We start from the raw sequence: 21,500 nt of genomic DNA, 5'->3' as shown, positions 1-21,500 counted from the left end.
ACACACATTAATATCTGTTCATTTCATTCATATTTTCCTACGTCAAATAAATAAATAAATTTAATTTCTTTAACTTTATTTACTTTCTCTTTCCATCACAAAATTTAAGATACAAAGGTAGGTCCAAACAGTCTTCTCCATACGGCAAAGACTTGGGTGCACTCTTACTTTGATTCCTTCAAAATTGATTGTTCGACAGTCAAAAGGCAATTTAAGTCTTTATAGTTTTTTTGGGTGAAGCCACTACCCAGTTTCCAAAAGGAATGATAAGTTACCCATTTTGAACGCGTAAAGGATGATTGACTGGCTTGATGATTTCTTCATGATGATCATCATGATGGTGTAAAGTTTATTATTATTTATTTATAATTAAAAAAATTATTTATTTTAATTTTTTTCTAAAAATAAAATGGAAAGGATGCATGATACGCATAAGTTTGTTTGTTTGTATTTTTTTTTTTTTTAAAAACAAAATTAGTGAGTTGTTGAGCCCCAAAGCTTGAGGTGGAGGATTGGTAGATTGCTGAAGGTGGTGGCAAGAGGTGAAAAATTTTAAAACTATTTTCATTGTTTTAACGCCCAAAAAAAAAATGTTATTTGTTTCTGGTTTTTTTTTAAAAAAAATTTTAATTTTTTATTTTTTTTTGTCAATAATTAGTTAGTCATATGAATGTCATCTCTTTTCTATTAAGATATATATTTATCTTTATTTATTTTAATGTTTATTGACCGTATGCGTTAGTTTTAATCAAAAGGGGCGAGTGTAATTTATTACCTTAACATAAATATTGAGGACCTCCTATTTGAAGTCACCATGGACGGATACATATGCCTCATCTCTCAAACACTTTCCTCATACTCTTAGAGATATGGTCTCTCTTCTCCAATTCTCAGCAACTATTCCATTCATTCTATCATTTCTGCAATTTGTTAGCCCCTCACCAACCTTTCTCATGTGCAAGTGTGACAACCAATTTAATTACACACAAAACAATCATGTGTTTCAAAACAATCTCAACAACATACTCACAAATCTTTCCTCTGAAACCCCCCTAACCAACTTCTACAACTCCACCTTTGGTAAAAATAAAGATACAGTCTATGCACTCCGCTTTTGTCCCGCATACATTGCCACACAAGATTGCCTAGCCTGTGTCCAAACTGCTTCACAATTGATCACCCAAAGCTGCCCAAATCAGAAAAAAGCTATTATATACTATGTGGAATGTGTTGTACGATACGCAAACTATTCCTTCTTCTCCACTGAAGATGGAATACCCGAGGTTTATTGGAACAGTACAACCATTTTTTACAATCCTGATCAACTTGATCAAGTGATGACAAATACAATGTACGGACTTATTAGTAAGGCTGCTTTCGGTTCTTCAACAACAACAAAGTTTGCAACAGGAGAAAGCAAAATCATTAGTTCTTCTTTTCAGAAGTTGTATTGCTTTGCCCAGTGCACTCCTGATATAAATGGAAGAGCTTGTAGGGGATGTTTACAGACTGCACTCAGTTATATTCAGGATAACAGTTTTGGGAATGAGTGGTCACTGATGTATGGGCCAAACTGTCAGATGAGGTATAGTTTGGAAGCTTTTTATGATGTAGTCTCTCCTCCTTCTCCCTCATTGCCACCTTCAGGTTCCACGGAAAACACAAACATCAACACAACAGCCCCTCCTCCATTACAGCTATCTTCAGGTAGACTCTTATTAATAAGGTAGTTTATTTATTATTTATTTTTTTGGGTTGGAAATTTTATTTTATCCGCTTATAGTTTGACCCATATATAGATTAATTTCTTTATTATTTAGAAATAAGCACATAACTTTCTTATGGTTTGTTGTGGACTAAAGTGCATGGTCAATCATTTCGTCTAAGTTAATAGTAAGCGTAAAACATGTATCAGGATACATTACAACATATAAAAGTTTTAAAAACTAATTATTTGGTCTCTAAAAGTAAAAATTTTGTTATAAAAGACATTTAGGAATTAATTTTTATTATTGTAAAGATAGTCGCTAAAAAATTGTCTTGAAAAGTAAAAAATAAGGCTTTTAAAACAAAATTTTAAAAATGTCACTAATAAATACATTTTTAGGGAAAAAAATAATTTGGTCTAAAACAAGTTTATTTTTTGAGACAAAAAATTTAGTCCCAAAAAGATAACAATTCATTACTAATATCCAAATTTATTACTAAAATTATAATAACGACACTTTTCGCAACAAAAATATTTGGTCCCTAAAAATAATTTTGTTCCTAAATTTTGGTGTCTAAAACTTTAATTTTTTGTAGTGATATATAAGGGTTACGTGCTCATTTTCAAATGTCAGGAGTAAATCATGCAAGGAGTAAAGCAGAAGGAATTAAGATAAATTTTTCCTTTCAAAGAATGACGAAAATGTCCATGTTTTGCATAATGCAATTATTTATGTACGAGGATGTTTTAATCTTTTTGTTTAAGTCGTTAATGAATTTAACGGTGCATTTTAGTCTCCAAGAAAAGTAGAATGATGTGATAATTTTCAAATCCAAGGGATCATGTGCACATTGGCCAAATCACAAGGAGTAAATTGAAATTTGTCTCTCTTTTTTTTTAATTTTATTTGCAAAAAATAATTTTAATAACTCAAAACAAAGAAATACATTGAGATAATATGAGGTGAACCCAAAAAACAAAAAAAAAACTTCTAAAGCCTGAAAAGCAGCGCGTTCATGTTGGCAAAATGACACTTTTTTTTATCCAAAAAAAAAGAATTTTATTGATGAATTCAACATGAATTATAGGAGAACAAAATATCAATAAAGGGGAGACAAAAGCAGAGAGTATTGTAGTAAATCTTTCCAATCCCAATTAAGTAGACACCAAAAAAAAAATTCAATCATATGCTAGCTTAAGTCAAGCGGTTGGTGAGGAACCAACAGGAGAGAGGGGTAGATCAAAAACAAAACGAAGACACATCAAAAGCATGCTGCACCCGCAGCAGCCAATACATCACCCCAAAACAAAAACTCTGTTCCTTCTCTGCCCCAACACACACTGCACAAGCGGAACAGTCTTCCCCAAAGCTCATACAGCGGGAGATCTAATCTGGTGCATGTTATGTACCAGGTCTTGCAGTGAGGGCCCACATCTAGGATGATTATACTTAGCCCACAATGCAATCCTAACTTTTACCAAATCACAAACTTCGTCCACTTGCGGCTGAGTTCCACTGAAGACACATTTATTCCTACATTTCCAAATGGACCACAATAAAGCTATACTAATATTTCCAATAATCTTGGAAATTTAGTCTTGGAAATTTCATCATACTGTGGGGGATCTAATCTTGGAAATTTACATTATTTGCACACATCATAATCTCTCTACTCCAATACCTACTTGGCAATATTTCCAAATATTGAATTACCAAATCATGATAATCCTTATTTTTTTTTTTTTTTACAGAAATCATCATGAGTTTTGGGAGTTTACTCTCTTGCTCAAGGGATTCAACTGCTGGCAACTTTTTCTAAAATTTTACCAGGAATCAAAAGCTTTTTTTATTTTTTATTTTTTTATAGATCGGAAAGAAAATTTTCATTACAAAATCGATAAAAAAATCAAACCAATCTAGTAAAGCAGTAGCAAAAGATCTCATACAGAGATAACAAACTTCCATAGGAGGAAGAATCTTAGCCTAGAGAAGGAGAAAAAAACCCTTACAAACAGGGACACAACCTCCAAACAAGGAAGATTATTACAACAAATAAAAAAAAAAAAAAAGCAAACCAAAAGAACCAGACCCAAGTCACCAAAAGCATCCAAAGCTCCATTACACCACAACTTTCAACTTGAAATCTGAAGACTCCACCTCCACTGGTCAAGATGGAACATTGAGGTTGAGGTGGTGGCCTAACGTGAAAAGAACGCGTTAAACAATGTCGGTTTTCAAATTGTGAGAAGATCTGAAAACATATCTTAAAGTTTTGGGTGCGAAGGTGAAAGTTTGGGCAAAAGCCAAACATTAGATTTGGAAGATCGAAAAGAGGGAGAGGCAACACCAACACCAATGGCCGGAGGCAAATATGAAGGAGATGAGACAGATCTAGTAAGGGTGGATCTATAGAGGCGGGAAGGTGGCAAATTTGGTGGCGGCGCCGAAAAGGATTGGAAGGACAAGCTTCGAATATTATTAAGCAAAAAGATAAAGAAAAGGAGAAAGGGAGTGGAAGGAGGAGATAGGGGGCCGGCGGCCAGAACCTCCCTACTCTCAACAACACACCAAGCAGAAGAATCAAAAGTTATTGAGTCGTAAGATTTACATCATTTTTTATAATAATTTAATTATTTGAGAACAAGACACTAATAAATAGGAAAACTAAATCAATGCAAACCACATAATTTTAGAATATTTTATATTGAAATAAAATATCACCAATCAACTATTAAAGATTTATGACCAAACTGTTAATATTATTTTTTTACCATTGTCTATGTTGCATATGTGTTATTCTGTGAATGTAGTCCACTATCAACAACCACAATTGTAGTTTATGATAAAATTTCCGTGTTGTACTTTGTGAAGACAAAGTTTTGAGAAGAAATGGTATTTATTATTGATCCATTGTCTTTAAGACAAAAACACAAATTTAAATATACGTAATGTCAAAATTGGCCCAATCTTCAACAATACTGCTTTATCTCCACAAAAGGGCAATTTCAAATTCAGATTTTTTTTTATTTTTTCACTATCTTAGTCAGAAAATATTTCTAGTTTTTGTAGGGAAGAAGAGAAACACATCTATACTTTTCATCACTACCATTACTATGTCAGCAATTTTGGTGATTCTTGTCATCTTCATTGGCATCTATTTGATAATGAGGAAAATCAGGACTTCAAGGGGGGCTATAAAAAGTAAGTAAATTCTTCACAATATATGCTTGTTTTTAGAGCTGTCACTATGTTATTTTGGAAATCATTTTCTTGAAGAAAATGCTATTGGAGAATTTGACAAACATAGTTGGAAGTGTCAACTTATCAAGTTGTTATTTTCTCAACATTGTGACGTATTCCATTACTTAGTTCAAATTTTTTAAATTTTTTAAATTTTAATTTTTTTTTTTTTTTTTTTTTACTTCCTTTGAAGATCCAGATTCAACGCCATCAGCAGAATCCTTGCAATTTGACTTAGGAACAATTAGAGATGCAACGGATAATTTTTCTGCAGCTAATAAGCTTGGAGAAGGTGGATTTGGCCCCGTTTACAAGGTAATTAGATGCATCCTCATGCAGTTATAACAAAATAGAATGATCTTCAAAAACTATGCTGTGAAATGAAATGTTGCATATGACACTGTTTCTTAAATTATTCTTGCAAAATCATAGGGTGTGCTTCTAAATGGGCTAGAAATAGCTGTGAAGAAGCTCTCTAGAAACTCTAGGCAAGGGCAAGAAGAATTCAAGAATGAGGTTTTGTTATTGGCCAGGCTTCGTCACAAAAATTTGGTCCGTCTGTTGGGTTTCTGCTTGGAAGGGAAAGAATTACTTCTCATATATGAGTTCATGCCTAACAAAAGCCTTGATCATTTCATTTCATCTTTGGATTGGAAAAGCTGTAACAAAATTATACAAGGCTTTGCTCGAGGACTTCTATATCTTCATGAAGATTCTCAACATCGGATTATTCATCGTGATCTAAAAGCCAGCAACATTTTGTTGGACGCTGAGATGAATCCTAAAATTTCAGATTTTGGCACAAGCAGACTAATGGTATTGGATCAATCCCATTACAGAACAAGTAAAATCATGGGTACCATGTAAGTATAAGTTTCTTTGATGTACAAAGAATTTATCTTTCCGAGATACTTGCCACTCTGAAACAAGTTGAACAAACTCATTATATCAAACGCAAACATATCTTTTTATCGAAAATGATATTGATGAATGATAATATGCAGTGGATATATGGCTCCAGAGTATTTTAAGCATGGTCATTTCTCGGTTAAGTCAGATGTCTTCAGTTTTGGTGTGATACTATTGGAAATTTTGAGCGGTCAAAAGATCTTTTGTTTCCATGATGTGGAGAATGGGGAAAACCTTCTAAGCTATGTAAGTATGAATTTTTTTTTTTTTTTTTTTTTTTTTTTGGGTGGGAGTAATGATTAGATGAATTCTAATAAATCTAAAGAGCTCTGCTAAATTTCATCTTCACTAAGCTTGAACTCTTGCAGGCATGGAAGAGTTGGAAGAAAAATATAGCTCTAGATATAGTGGATTCAACATTGATGACAGGTTCAAAAAGTGAGATTATGAGATGTTTCCATATTGGTTTATTGTGCGTTCAAGAAAATCCAACAGACAGACCAACGATGGCTTCAGTTGTTAACATGCTCATTAGCTCCTCTTTCACACTCTCATTGCCTGCACGTCCTGCATATTTTGTGCCTAAAAGCATTGACCCAGGCAATTCGTTGCATGAGTTCAATTCAATGGTGACAAAGTCAGATCAGTCTGAAATTAAATCATCACAAGGGTCAGTAAATGAGGATACAATTACTGAGCTTGTTTGTCGATAGAAGTGAAACAAGTTGTAGCTCTATTTAAATGTTTATTTTGGAAACAATTTGATGTACTATCTTACCCTTTCTGATTGTTGTTTAGATGTACCATTCCTCTTTTTCTCATTTCCATGAATCTGCTATATAATTTATTACTATATTTACAATCAATAATATGTTTTCACATTTGTATTTCAATACAAAAATTATTCTAATGTTAGAATAATGGAAAAACCAAGTTGGTACTGATCATCCTTAAGGGATGAAAATGTATTATTTGTTTGTTTCGTGTAAAAGTGTGTTGTTTATAGTACCCACATATGTGCGTACCAGATTCCGCACTAGATGAAAGTGGATCGGGGCCCTACACTCGGTTGGACTATCCAGTGACTGGGATTCTTGCCAAAAGAAACACCGTTAGAGCTACCCCGCCGGGGTTGGCCGGATAACCCCTCCGGTGTGGGAATCAGTGATCGGAGAAGAGGTGTATGTAGAATTGAATCTCTCTCTATGTATGATTTTGCTTGGAATAGTTCAATTACCTTCAATGTGAAGTTCATGTTGTATATATAGTGTTCCTTGCTTGCTTCTCAAGGTGGGTTCCTGGAGCTTGGATGCTGCCTAGTGTCCTTTTAGCATTGCTCCAGATGGGGGACCACCTGGTAGTTATCATTGAATGCATATATTCATTGTAGTCATGCTGGTAACAAACCACATTCATTTGATTCAACAACTTCCGTGATTCTAAGTATAGGGGACCAGCTGAAGTGGCAACTTGCACATGCACATATTCACAACTTCCATGTTTTCTTGCAGGGTTTCCTCAGCTCGGTGCCGATGTGCCTCAGCTCGGCATCATTATGCCTTGTCTCGGCCTTTTGCAGGATCATTCATGGAGAAGGGTTGATCCTATTCGGATATCTTTGTATGGGCTCAGCCTATTTTCTGTTCGGCCCATAGGTTCAGTCTCGCAGCTCGGCCTAGCCCAGCACCACGGTTAGACTAGCCTTTCCACTGCGGGTTGGGCCCAAGTGCTTGAGGAATTGGGTGGACTATTGATCATGAAGTTGGGCTCAATTGGTTTGCCCATATACTCATCTAACCCACTTGGATTTGGACTTCAGTGGATTGGGCCGGCCCAAGGCTTGGACTCGACCCATTTCACATTTAGCCTCTTCATTTGCCCCCTAGCTCATGCTAATTCCCCTTGGGGGAGCTATTGCTCTACTTCCCAAGCGTCGCGTCGTTTTGGTTTTCCCCAGTTCGGCCTTGGTGACGGTTCAATCCTGACACATAATCCCTACACGCGTCCTTTCAAGGTGACACGTGGCGATGTGAGATAGGTGTGCAGAGATAGTGTGTCGATTCCATACTGAAGGTCGTGCTCTGTGTACCTACGCGCCAGCTGGTGTAATTAATGCTCTGGCTGTCAATACAAATTCCTTTATTTGTTTTTTCTTTCCTCTAGAGAGTTTCAAAGAGAGAGAAAGGACTCTTCCCGTTCCTCTAAACCAGTCCCGTTGGTGCTGCTGCTCAGACTTTTTTCGCCACTGATCTTGCTCTGCTGCCACTACTCTAATCTCTGTAAGTCCTCTGGTGATTCTTCTTCTCTTGACTCTTTCTGTCTTAATCTTCTTGTTTGGCCCGCTTGTTGTCTGTGTTCCACACTCTGTTATCTGATGACTACCTCAATCCCATTAGGTTTGTTGAATGGGGAAGTTCCGCTCACTGGTTGATACCCCCGAGGCCATGGCTATGTTCTGCATGGACTATAATATTCCCAACGACGTTACCCTTTCGTTGGCGAAAGTAGACGCCAAGCGTATGGGCATGAGTAATACCGTCGCTTTTCCCATCGCGGCCATAGTCGATGGAGGGGTTTGGTTTCCCCTTGACCCATTGGTGCGCCGGTTTCTGCATCAAGGCCAGTTAACCCCAATACAAGTATCTGTGAACCTTTTCCGTGTTGTTTGCGGCGTGTCTGCCCTCAATAGACGATTGGGTTTGAACCTTGACATATGGGATATCTTAGGTTGTTACACTCTTTCTCATAACAAATATCACAGCACGTATTACTTGCGTGTTCGCTCGTTTGATTGCCATTTGGTTACTGGGTTGCCCGATTCGGATAAACACAACGATGATTTCTTGCAAGTTGGTAGAAACTGGGATTTCCCCGCTGGAACTGAGTTTCAGTCTGAGCGGATGCCCCAGAAAGACGGCTACCCAGGTTCGGGCCTCTCCTTCTAATGCCTTTTGTATTTCTTACTTTATTTTGGGTGTTGCTCTAATGGATCACTTCTTTTTTGCAGAGGCCTCTTGTTTCCAACGAAGACCGAACCGAGAGAATGCTGAAGCTATAAAAGTGACCCTGAGGTATAAAAAGAGATCTGCACCCGAGTTATTGGAATACCAGTCTACTTACCGTTCTACTATTCCGAAGAAGGCGAGGCTCGTTGCTTCCCTTCTGAACTCTGATACCAAGACTGACACGTCTCTCACTCCTTTGGTCACGAACTGTCGCAGGAGTCAGGGTGCACTTTCTGAGAGAGCGTCCTCCCCTGCCCCCAGTTTCGGAGGGGGCGAGCCTGTGGCGAAAAGAAGGCTGTTGTGGATTTAGAGGCCGAGGCTTTCGGAGCCTCCGATGCTTTGAAAACCCCTCTGGAAAAGACTGAAGCGAAGAGCCTCATGGAAGTGAAGATGGAGGTGGGAGCTTCTGGGACCCCTGCGACTGCTGCCGAGCCCTCAGCTTTGGTCGCTGCGTGAGCAAAAAAGAGCAGAAGAGAGGCAGGCAAAGCAGTGGTGGGGGAAACTTCTGAGGATCCTGCTGAGGATGAGGCTTTTGAGAAATGGGAGCCGCCAATGTCGCATGAGGGCAGGCCCATTTCCACTTCTGATTCAGTTGTCTCTTCACGAGATTTTGCCTTTGATTTGACTAAATTTTTGTTGATGCCGGTTGACATGGCTGACCACAATGGGCCCCGTGATATTCCTATCCTGAAGGGGATCCTTCAGATGATGATTGCTGTAAGTGTTTCCTCGTTTTGCTTGTCTTTATTGTTGCGTTATTGTCTTATTTTCTCTTAATTCTCCGTTGTCTTTTGCAGTGTATCTAGAGAATGCATCTGTCCATTACCTGTGCTGAAGAGCTAGAAAGGGCCGTGCTGGAGGCTGCAATGAACGCTGAGAGACTGACGGTAAGCTTGGAGACAGAGAATGAAGGATGCTGAACCGCGGAGAGGGAAGTATTTTGCTTGAACAAGATTGTCGCTTCAGCTGAAAAATCGAAGGAGGCTGCCATTGGGACACGGGCTCAACTCGAGGAGAAGGTGGTCGAACTGGAGGCCGTTATTGCCATGATGGCTGCCGAGCGTTCTGCGCTGGAAGCCAAACACTGGCAACAGGGTTGGGATGAAGCTGGGGCCGCCTATAAGGAAGAGGTGCTAGTGCTGCGAGATAAGCTCTTTCTAAAGGGTTAGACGAGTGCTTTGGCTGTTGCGTTGGTTCCTAAAGGCTCTGCCCTGTTTCAAGATGTCCCCATTCCTTCGAAATCCTTGGGTTCGAAGACTGTTTCCACCCCTGTTGTTCTTCCAGCCGAAGTTTCCCCAGAAGCTAATTCTACAAACAAGACCCAGGACAGTAAAGTTGCCACTGAAATGGTGGATGTTGAAGGGATTGAAACTCTGGAGATCGAAGCCGCGGGAGATGTGGTTAAGGGGGCTTCTACTTCTCAGGAAGTTGGAGTTACCTCTACTTTTCCTCCCCCAGACGGCCTGGACAAAATTGTTGATGCTGCTCCTGAGTTTTCCTCTGTTAATGAAAGTTGATGTTGAAAGGATTTGAACTTTTTTGCTTTTTTGTTTTGATGTATTGTGGCTCGGTCTCCATGACGAGCTTTATTTCTGCACTTGCTAAGACAAATTTTCTTTTCTCTTTTCTTGTCTTTGCTGCTGGTTATGAGGCCATCTGGACCTTTTGTTAGATGATAGAATTTTCTCTTTGAACTTGCAATCTGATGCTGGTTGGCTTTTATGTCTGTATGTTTTCTATACTGCCTGCCCCCGGCCGAGCACTGTTGGGACCTCGGGGCCGAATAGATGCTCGGTCTGGTTCTATACTGCTTTTAAGTAGATGCTTTGTCTAATTCTGTACTGCTTGCCCCCGGCCGAGCATTGTTGGGGCCTTGGGGCCGAACTGATGCTTGTTGTGGTTAACGGATGTGTGGTATGGCTATGCTTGAGTTTGTAAGTGGATCTTACTTAGGTCCAGGTTGGTTTTAAAAGAAAATAATTGTTTTCCCCCACCTAGAGCTAAATAAGATTGGTACTGAAGATTGTGCTCTTAGATAGAATTGCTTAAGTCTGTTGCAACTTTGACAGCGCAGATGCATTTGAATAAGATAAAGGCATGAAGAAGTGTCTTACTCAGGTCCAGGTTGGTTTGAAAGAACAATTGTTTGCCCCCACCTGGAGTTGAGTAAGACTAATGGTGGGAGTTTGCTCCTGACAGAGCCCGGTCATGCTTGTTCCAACTATGTTTGTTTGAATCAGTACTGAAGTGTTGACGTGTTGGTACTTAAGAAATTCTGTGGAATCAAAGACGTTTACTTAAGATATGTTAGTGTGGTTTCCACCAAGCAATTCCACTTGGCTAAAGTCCAATTTAGTTGCCAAACATTATTCCACCAAGCAATTCCACTTAGCATGTTTGAGTGCTAACCAAATTTAAATTTCGTCCAGTCGTTCTGAAACTAAGTCCATTTGGGTTAAGACCAAAGGTAATTCCGTTTGATAAACATCAAAGCTAATTCTGTTTGGTTAGAACCAAAGCTAATTCCGTTTGATAAACATCAAAGCTAATTCTGTTTGGTCAGAACCAAAGCTAATTCCGTTTGATAAACATCAAAGCTAATTTCGTTTGGTCAGAACCAAAGCTAATTTCGTTTGATAAACATCAAAGCTAATTACAAGAATTTGATAAATTTAAGAGAAGTGGGGAAGCATTTATATTGGTCAACAGATAAATGACTTTACATTTTGATAGAGAAGTTGAGGGACAATTCTATTGATAATATTTCTTGAGATTTGCTACGTTCCAGGGCTGAGGTATAGCTCTGCCATTCAGATCCTCTAGGTAGTAAGCTCCATTTCCAACAACGACTATGACTTTGTAGGGACCTTCCCAATTAGGCCCAAGTTTGCCCTTGCCAGGCACCCTTTTGTGATCCATAACTTTCCTCAAGACCAATTCACCTGGTGTAAATTGCCTTGGGAAAACTTTTTGGTTGAAACTGTTGATGAGCTGCTGCTGATACGTTACAAGCCTGATCAGTGCTGCTTCTCTTCGGCCCTCTGCCATATCTAGTGCTTGTACAATAGCTTCCTCATTATTGGTGCTCTCAAACAATTTAGACCGAAGGGTTGGGAGGCTGACTTCGAGTGGGATGACGGCCTCCATTCCATAAGTTAGTGAGTAAGGTGTTTCCCCCGTTGATCGTCGTGCTGTGGTTCGGTATGCCCATAGCACGTGGGGTAACTCTTCAACCCATTTTCCTTTGGCATACTAAAGTCGTTCCTTTACTCCGTTGATGATGGTTTTGTTTGAGGCTTCTGCCTGTCCATTGCTTTACGGGGTACCCTGGAGACGAGTTCCTATACTCGATTCTGAGGTCGGCACAAAACTTTCTGAAGACTTTACCATCGAACTGTGTTCCGTTATCCGCAATCAGTACCCGCGGAATGCCAAAACGCACCACCACATTCCTCAAAACAAACCGCTTCGTATCTACCTCTTTGATATTTGCCAATGCCTCAACTTCAACCCATTTAGTGAAATAGTCGGTTGCAGCAATGAAGAATTACCTGTTCCCAGTGCCTCGCGCCAATGGTCCTACAATATCCAGACCCCATTGCGCGAGGGGCCAAGGGCTGGTGAGTGAAGTAAGAGTTTTGGCTGGCTGATGAATGAATGGAGCAAACCTCTGACATTTATCACACTTCTGTACGTACTGTTGAGCATCTTGTTGCATCCGTGGCCACCAATACCCGTGAATGAGGGCTCGGTGCGCTAGCGACCTTCCGCCAACGTGGCATCCACAAATCCCATCGTGAATTTCGTAGAGAACATTCTCGACCAGATTTGGATACACACATAGAAGGTAAGGGCCAAGATAGAAGCATCTGTATAGTTTCCCGGATGGTGAGATCCAAAACTGAGCTGACTTGTGTCTGACTTTGTTGGCTTCCTTTTTGTCTTCGGGAAGAGTACCAGATTTTAGAAAAACAAGTATTGGATCCATCCAGCTCGGCTCTACGCTGCTGCAGACAACTGGAGATGCAATGCTTGGCTCTGGCACGAACTCAACCCAAACTTTTTTGACATCTTTGGTATCCACTGATGAGCCGAGACAAGCCAAAGCGTCAGCATGGCCGTTTTTGTCCTAACTAATTCGTTCCACTCGTATGGATTGAAACTTTTTGAGTAAGTCTTTGGCCTTGCCTGCGTACATGGCCATTCTTTCATCCCATGTTTCGTAGACCCCAGAAAGCTGGTTTACCACTAGCTGTGAATCGCTGAAAACAAGAAGTTGTTCTGCACTGAAGTGTTCGGCACTGCGTAAGCCAGCCAACAACGCTTCGTACTCTACCTCGTTGTTCGAAGCCCTCCAATCGAGCCTGAGAGCCTGTTCCCAGACAGATCCTTCTGGTGAGATAAATACTGCTCCTGCCCCCGAACCTCGGTTATTGGACGACCCGTCAACATAGAGCTGCCAGATGTTTTCGATGAAGAGTTTCCAGGCTTCTGAAGCGTAGGGCTTTCCTTTCTCGGTGATGCGTGGCGCCTATGCCGAACTTGGGTTCCCTGGTTCGGTACTCTGGGTGGGAGCAAATTCTGTGATGAAATCTGCTAAGACCTGGGCCTTGATTGTTATCCTGGGTTGATACTGAATGTCAAACTCACCAAGTTCTACCACCCATTTTGCTATTCTGCCAGAGAAATCAGCTCGGCTAAATACTGATCTGAGGGGGAATTCAATGAGGACATTGATGGTATGCCCCTGGAAGTAGTGTTGTAACTTCCTCGAGGCGATAAGCAGCGCGTAAGCTAACTTTTCCAACGGTAGATGCCGTGTCTCAGCATCTAGTAAAGTCTTGCTAACGTAGTATACAGGCCTATGTTCCTTGTTAACCTCTCAAATTAACACTGTGCTTACGGCATGATCTGAGATTGCTAGATAGAGGTACAGCTCCTCTCCTGGCTCTGGAGTGGACAGAAGGGGAGGCGCACTGAGGTATTTTTTGAGACTTTGCAGTGCTTCGGTGCACTCGGAACTCCATTCAAATGCTGCCCTTTTCCTCAAAAGCTAGAAGAAGGGGTTCATCCAATCTGAAGATTTGCTAATGAACCGATTCAGTACGACCGCCATTCCGTCCAGTTTCTGCAGGTCCTTAGCCTTTGTTAGTATTTCTAGATCTTGTATTGCTTTTATTTGGTCCGGATTCGCCTCGATTCCGCTGTAAGTGACCATATATCCCAAGAACTTCCCTATTCCTACCTCGAAAGCGCATTTCAAGGCATTGAGGCGAAGCTGATGGTTTTTTAAGATGCCGAAAACTTCTCTCAAGTCTGTAAGATGGTCTGTAGTGAACTTGCTCTTGACTACCATATCATCTATATAAGCTTCCATGGTTTTTCCCAGTTGGTCCTTGAACATCCGAGTGACCATCCGCTGGTAGGTCGCCCCACTATTCTTGAGGCCGAACGACATCACTCTGTAGCAGTAAGTTCCTCTCGGAGTGATAAATGCTGTCTTTTCATAATTCGGACCGAACAGTGGTATCTAATGATAACCGCTATAAGCGTCCAGAAAGCTCATGCGCTCATGCCCTGCTGTTGAGTCTACCAGTTGATCAATGCGAGGCAAAGGAAAGCTATCTTTAGGTCAAGCTTTGTTCAAGCAAGTGAAGTCAACGCAAACTCTCTATTTTCCGTTCTTCTTTTTTACTACAACTGTGTTGGACAGCCATTGCGGGTACTAAACTTCCCTGATTGCTCCTGAAGCCAGGAGTTTTTCAACTTCGACAATTACTACTTCGGTATGCTCGACTGAGGATCTCTGACTTTTTTGCACAATAGGCCGAGCTGAAGGGTTGATGTTGAGCTTGTGGCAAGCAAATTCTAGGTCCAACCCTGGAGTATCATATGCTGACCATGCGAATACCTCCATATTTTCCATCAGCAGTTCCAGCAGCTGAAGTTTCTCACCAGCGCCTAGCGAGGTACCGATAAGGAAGTACTTTTCTGGGTCATCCTCTTTTACCAGGACTCTCTCCAAATCCTCTACTACTTTTTTCTCTGGAGCTCCGCCTACATCTTCCAAGACTGGCTGTTCAGTCACTTCTACCATTTGTACCCAATTGCAGGGCTGTTTTGCCTTTAATGCTACCATGAAACAATGTTTGGACGCAACTTGATCCCCTAAGATCTACTCTACTCCGTGTTCCATTGGGAAACGGATGAGCTGGTGGTAGGTTGAAGGGACTGCCTCCATTTGATGAATCCACGGACGGCCAAGTATGGCATTGTAAGGGGATGGTGTATTAATAACCAAGAACTCTATCTGAAGGGTTTTCGTCCCTGCCACGACTAGCAACACTATTCTGCCAAGTGGCCATTCTGGTTGTGAATCGAAACAGACCAACGGGGCTGCCGTTGGGGTGAGGTGCTGCTCGGAGAGACCAAGCTTTCTGAACAAATCATAATACAATATATCTGCTGCACTACCTTGATCTACCAAGACTCATTTTACATCAAATCGTTTCCCAATTCCCACAGTTATAATCAATGCATCAGTATGTGGGTGCTGTATGCCCTCTAAATCTTTCCTAGTAAATGAAACAGTGCACAAGGGGGATTTGGATACCGCGCGTACCTTTTTCGATACGGGCTCCACTAATATGACTTGTTGGATTTGCACAGCCTTAGCAATCTCTTCTCTCAGTGTCTCCTCAAGCTCCTGAGTCGCTATCCTGTGTATCACACTTATTATCAACCGAGGCAGATGCTCAATATTTGGTTCTAGTAGTGGGTTCCCCGGTTCGGTCACTTCCTTATCCTGATCAATATAATCCCTTAAGTGTCCAGCTGCCACTAGGTCTTCCAAGTGTTGCTTCAGTGCCCTACAGTTCTAAGTCATGTGCCCCATGTCTTGGTGGTAGGTGCATCTGAGCTTCTGATTACACCGAGCTGGATCTCCCAACATTTTCGGCGGCCAAACAAAGAAGGGCTCTCTCTTGATCTTTTCCACGATTCGATAGATTGGATCTTTGAATACAGTCACGACGGCTACGTGGGATTTGGACTTATCCACTTCATTCACTGCGATCCCTCTGTGTTCTCCTTGATCTGTTCTTTTCTTGTGCCAAGCTGTCTGTTCTGCTGACGCTACCTCGATGGGGATCTGATTGTCTTCGAGGCGAGCGTATTGCTCAATATTGGCATGCAAATCTTTCAAAGCTATGGTCGGATGCTTGGTAAGTGATTGTCTCAGCTTACTTTCCGGGCACAGACCATGTTTGAAGGACATAACGGCCATCTGCTCACTGCACACATTTTTCTCCAGGTCCTCTTCCCAGTACCTCCTAGCATAATTGCGCAGCGTTTCCTCTTGCTCCTTTCGAAGGCCGAACAGTATATCCGGCTCTTTTGAAATCTTAGTGTTGGAGACGAATTTGGCTAGGAACTCTTCGGAGAGTTGCTTCCAGCCACGAATCGATCAAGTGGAGAGTCGATCGAACCATCGAAGTCTGGTCTCTCCCAAGCTAGATGGGAAGACTTTGCACATCAGTGCCTCATCTTGGCTCCATAGAGACATCATTTGTCTGTAATGGTTAATATGTGTCAACGAGTCTGATTTCCCATCGTATGAAGTGAACTTTGGTGGGGTGAATTTCTTTGGAGGTCTCATGGCCTCAATTTTCGGAGAGAATGGTGAGGAGACAAGCCTATCCAGCGCTCAATGTTCTCTCTGGTGGACAATACGATCTAGATGATCCCGATGTTGTTCATTCTGCTTGTTGCCGATTAACCAAGTACGAAGGTCTTGTAGAAGGTACTCAGTTTGCCGACTGACTGTCTTCTGCCTCTTAGCCCTTCTCCAGCATGACCCACGGGTGTGGCTACTTGCCGCTTCACTCTGTACCGGGATAGGCTGGCTTCGTTGCCCAGACTCATTTCTGGGGAATTTTTTCACTAGTGGCTCTCCGGATGAGCTCCTTCATTGCAGGCGAGAGGGTTCTGCTTCCGTCCTTTTTTCCGTCGGATCACCCAACACCCTTTTAAGTTGGGCTTTCAGCTCCTGTATCTCCATCCCTATGGAGTCTATGATTCGATCTCTATAATCCTTTTCCAGAAGAAAATGATGAGAAAAACCTCCAACGAAGAGTAATCGATGCTCGACGGATTCAGGGGTTCGATTATTGTTTCCAGTTTGTTCCTCCGGGACTGTTGGGAGTGCCAAACCTTTGTCCTTCATCTTCTCCGTCTATGGAGTATGTGTCAAAGACAGAATGTCCTCAATCCCCATCGCCGGAACAGAGTGCAGAGCTCAGAGATGAAGTGATCTACGCTCACCGTACCAATTGTGCGTACCGCATTCCGCACTAGATGAAAATGGATCGGGGCCCTGCACTCGATTGGACTATCCAGGGACTGGGATTCCTGCCAAAAGAAACACCATTAGAGCTGCCCGGCCGGGGTTGGCCGGATAACCCCTCCGGTGTGGGAATCAGTGATTGGAGAAGAGGTGTATGTAGAATTGAATCTCTCTCTATGTATGATTTTGCTTGGAATAGTTCAGTTACCTTCAATGTGAAGTTCATGTTGTATGTATAGTGTTCTTTGCTTGCTTCTCAAGGTGGGTTCTTGGAGCTTGGATGCTACCAGGTGTCCTTTTAGCATTGCTCCAGATGGGGGACCACCTGGTAGTTATCATTGAATGCATATACTCATTGTAGTCATGCTGGTAACTGTAGACGTCCTCGAACGTCCCGGAAGGGAATCCCTCGTTTTGTTCATATGGGCTCACTACAGTTCGGACTCAATCTTACGGTTCTTAATCTGATTTTGCAAAGTGCAATGCGAGATTGATAAATCACCAAAGAGTTCAAATCTAGCAAATCGTTTTCGAAAACAGATTTTTGAAAGAAGTGCCAAACATGGACTGCTTTGCCTTGCCAGATACAGAGTCGCCACCTAAATATTATATTTTGGGAAATTTAGAAAACCCTGACTCGTTGCCTAAGGCCACGTGTCCATCATCACCAAAGTTGCCTCAGCTTGGGAACTTGGGTATGATTGGGGAAGGTCACTTCGTGAGCACCCTCGCTCGCCCGATCAAAGATCGGCCACTACTAAACATGATATCGAGTTTTGAAAACATTATGTGCTCTTATTCCGATTTATTAGCCTAGAATTACTATGTGATGCACACATCATACAAGTATAAACTGGATTGCCTAAATTGGAACAAAGCATCGCATGCCCGTTTATTTTGAAAATGGATTGAATTTTGCTACTCGCAAGTAGGCTAAAACACGGGTTTCGACGAATTATTCTAACTCAAGCAACCCAACCTTCACCCACAGGCACCCAGGCAGTTATATCACATAAGTACATAGCCTCAGGGCAAGCATGCTATCATGGCAGTCACTCACACGCATGCAAGGATGCTAAAGCATAAACACTTACCGAGTACTCCAAGCCAAAGAAAGAAGCTAATTAGAAAACATGCATGAGTCCTAACTATGCTGAAAATGCCTAATGCAACACATGCAAAAATGCAACTTAAGATAGGCTCGGCTATTCTAAAATGGCATATGAAATGCAACAACTGATACACGTATTCAACTCGGAATTGAAATACAATGCAGTTAGCATGATGCACCGAGCTCGGTGCATGCAATACAGATGAATGAATGCAATCATGCAAACATATAGATGCTAATTGAAACATGCCCTAAACTAACCATCATAAGCTAGTAAATAAAAAGGGAGAAAGACGTGGGGTTGGAAGATATGAATCACACACACGCACACTTATTACAACATTGCCCTCTCTCGGAGGATCCGAATAAATAATACACAACCGAATGAATAACGAATTACAGCTAATTATTACATAACCCTAATTAATTAACAAATTAACTAAGATAAATAAACTAGCGCGAAAATTAAACCAAAATGGACTGCCTCAGCTCAGCCTTGAATGATAAGGAATGCATGCATGCTTTAGTCGCCTTGTCGGGAAATCCATCGCGATGCCCCGGTTTGCCTCTATTTGCAACTGGTCCCAGAATACTGTACAAAGCGCCAGAAGGATGTTGACCAGTTTTGCTGCTGGTTTCCGGTTTGCTGTAACAGAGAGCAAGAAAGGGACATGGCAAAGTATTTCCAACATATGTGTGCACGTCCACTCTCCCCATCATTGCATAAGCTCTAAGGAGGGTAGCCCTCGATCCTTGTACCACCAATCACGCATTTCGATGCATGATGGCTGAGGAGTCGGATGGCACGACTCGATGTAAAATGAATGCACATATAACCACAACAAGGCCTAAACTCCATCATGGGTAATCCGGAGTGTCGGCGACCGAGAATCGAGGCACGTTTCGTCACTTTGAGTACAAAACATCCATCGTTTCCCGTGTTTAGACTAAACCTGTCACGACCCCAAACCGCCCCTAGTAGTTTGGTGCCGTGATGGCCAGTAATCCGAGATTACCGAAGGCCAACTTTCAAAATTCACACATGATCAGAGTATAGATATAGGGGGCTCACAAATGCGGAAGCAATAATCGAAAACACAAGTGGTCCATAAGAGCAGTGCATAAGTCAAATGAAATGGCATACATCTTTTCATAGCTTTACAACTTGAATACGAATAGAAATGGAGTACAAAAATACATATTACATCTTGGTAAAAGGCTTCTCAAGCCGACATGTTCAAAATACATAAACTTCAAGATTGCCGATATAAACAAAAAAACTTGAGTTACAAATCATGAAACATAATCTTCAGGATTGCCGACATCCTTACAGCCGACATAACATGCATACAAAACACACATCTCGGCGTAGCCGACTTCTTGCTTGTTACCTACATACATACATAGGGAGGGTCAGCTTGGATACTCAGTGAATGGTATAAGTAATAAAGGGGTTAAATGAATGATACCCGAGATCTTTTCAAAACAATATGTATTATATCATTGTCAAAACCATACATAACATAGCTTAGCTTGGCTTGAAATAAAACATCATTCGAAACTTGGTCTTTCAGAACTTACATACTTAACATGCGTCAAATCTTATAACATAACCTCGGCATAACCTTGGTCCTTCAAAACAAAAGCATAACCTCGCCATCGAGCACACCCGTTCATAGTCCGTCGGTGGCCGATAACTTAACAAGGGTGCTACTTAGGCTTAACGTCCCCTAGCATGAAAGGACGGTGCTACTTCGGCTTAAAGTCCCCTAGCACGGAAGGACCCTCAAAACAAGATGTGCTGCGAAAGTTTAGAGTCCTCCAGCACAAGGGACTTCCAAAACAAGGGAATAATCGACCCGAAATCGATTAGACAAACCCACCGGCACAAGGCAGTCGGTGGCAAGGGAGATATCTCAAACAAGGGTGCTGCGAAAGTTTAGAGTCCTCCAGCACAAGGGACTTTCAAAACAAGATGTGCTGCGAAAGTTTAGAGTCCTCCAGCACAAGGGACTTTCCGAGAATGTCATCAAAACAAAACTTATACTTGATATGCGAAACTTATACTTGATACATAAAATAGGGATATCAAAACAAGGCAAATCTTTATCAAAACCTTAAGAACATAACTTTATGAAAAATACCACTCACTTTAGTTCTTGGGACGTCAGGATCAAGGCAAAAGTCCAAGTCCTACAAACACATGACAAAGCATACTGAATGCACTTCTCAAAACAGGTCCCACATGCATGCAATGATCTCGGGAAAACATGCTGGAAGTCAAAACATTGTTTTATATGTCAGGAAGACATGCTGGGTACCAACCAGGTCTTTGCCGAGGTCCCACACCTCCTGGCCGAGGTGTGGCTACCTAGGCTTCGGCATGCGGCTGCATGCCGAGGTGCGCACAAGACAAACTAAAGGTGTAAGTGATCATGCAAGGTAGGCCAAGGTGAGATACGATGCTTGGCCTAAGTGTGAGGTCTAGGTGAGAGTGATCTCGGCGACTACACCTCGAAAAGTGAGATCTGGAGATCTGGGTTTCCTCCCGTGAAGAACAGGAAGTACATGAACATGGAGATCATGAAGAACATGAATGCTAAAATCATAACTTCTTTATTACAAAAATCTGGGATTTCATGCTATGAGTTCGAAAACATGGACCTGGGTACCCATGCTTGAAAATCATGTGAAAACAAACACAAAAACATGGATCTTGGCATGAGCTTTCGGATCAAAACATAACTTTTCTTGAAGAACACATGAATACTATTTTTCTCTTTCTAAAACCGAACTTCAAAGCAATGCATGGCTTACAAATCATATTCAATCATGCAATGAAATAACATAAACATAAGAACGACAAGAGCAGATCATGAATCTAACCTTAGAACACGGATCTAACGGTTCGATCTCTAGGGATCAAGCTTGGAAATCTACCTCCTCCCAAGGACTCTTCTCCCTCTTCTAGAGCTTCTCTCTCTTCTTCAAAACAAGGATAGAAATAAATGATGGGTTTCTCTCTCTGCCGGCTGACTTAACTCTCAGCTCGGACACGTGGCAACGGCTGGTTGGTTCTCTTCAAAAAGGTGGTAGATTGACAAGACAAGACTATGACGAAGTGTATCTAACAAGCTACTCAGTATGGCACTCCAGCAAGTGATGACATCGGCTAACAACAA

General features: G+C 41.5%; 2 protein-coding genes across 4 annotated transcripts; one reads left to right on the top strand and one right to left on the bottom strand.

Annotated features, from left to right (window-relative positions):
* The first annotated feature begins 793 nt into the window (after nucleotides 1-793).
* LOC114263013 (cysteine-rich receptor-like protein kinase 8) lies at nucleotides 794-6,751 on the top strand. 3 transcript variants are annotated; one of them, XM_028203499.2, is made up of 6 exons: nucleotides 794-1,707; nucleotides 4,779-4,910; nucleotides 5,143-5,264; nucleotides 5,382-5,812; nucleotides 5,954-6,104; nucleotides 6,227-6,751. In XM_028203499.2, exons 1-6 carry the CDS (start codon nucleotides 870-872, stop codon nucleotides 6,569-6,571), a joined length of 2,019 nt encoding a protein of 672 aa, XP_028059300.2. In that variant the 5' UTR covers nucleotides 794-869; the 3' UTR covers nucleotides 6,572-6,751. The 3 variants fall into 3 exon arrangements, with proteins under 3 accessions (XP_028059300.2, XP_028059299.2, XP_028059298.2); XM_028203498.2 differs by having other exon boundaries at nucleotides 4,770-4,910; nucleotides 5,149-5,264; XM_028203497.2 differs by having other exon boundaries at nucleotides 4,770-4,910.
* A 4,863-nt stretch (nucleotides 6,752-11,614) lies between these two features.
* On the bottom strand, nucleotides 11,615-12,010 carry LOC145799927 (uncharacterized). Its single transcript, XM_082889572.1, has one exon. It carries the CDS (start codon nucleotides 12,008-12,010, stop codon nucleotides 11,615-11,617), a length of 396 nt encoding a protein of 131 aa, XP_082745698.1.
* Between the last annotated feature and the right edge of the window lie 9,490 nt (nucleotides 12,011-21,500).

This window comes from Camellia sinensis, chromosome 9 (genome assembly GCF_055761805.1).
Source record: "Camellia sinensis isolate YWXY chromosome 9, ASM5576180v1, whole genome shotgun sequence".
Classification (NCBI taxonomy): domain Eukaryota; kingdom Viridiplantae; phylum Streptophyta; class Magnoliopsida; order Ericales; family Theaceae; genus Camellia; species Camellia sinensis.
The sequence above is the reverse complement of the archived record's forward strand: the minus strand, read 5'-3'. Positions and strand labels throughout refer to the sequence as shown.

Coding starts and splice junctions, on each gene's coding strand:
- LOC114263013 (XM_028203497.2), top strand. CDS start 870: ATGGTCTCTCTTCTCCAATTCTCAGCAACTATTCCATTCATTCTATCA. Junction 5,813..5,953: donor AGTAAAATCATGGGTACCAT/GTAAGTATAAGT, acceptor GATAATATGCAG/TGGATATATGGCTCCAGAGT. Junction 6,105..6,226: donor GGGAAAACCTTCTAAGCTAT/GTAAGTATGAAT, acceptor GAACTCTTGCAG/GCATGGAAGAGTTGGAAGAA.
- LOC145799927 (XM_082889572.1), bottom strand. CDS start 12,010: ATGGAGGCCGTCATCCCACTCGAAGTCAGCCTCCCAACCCTTCGGTCT.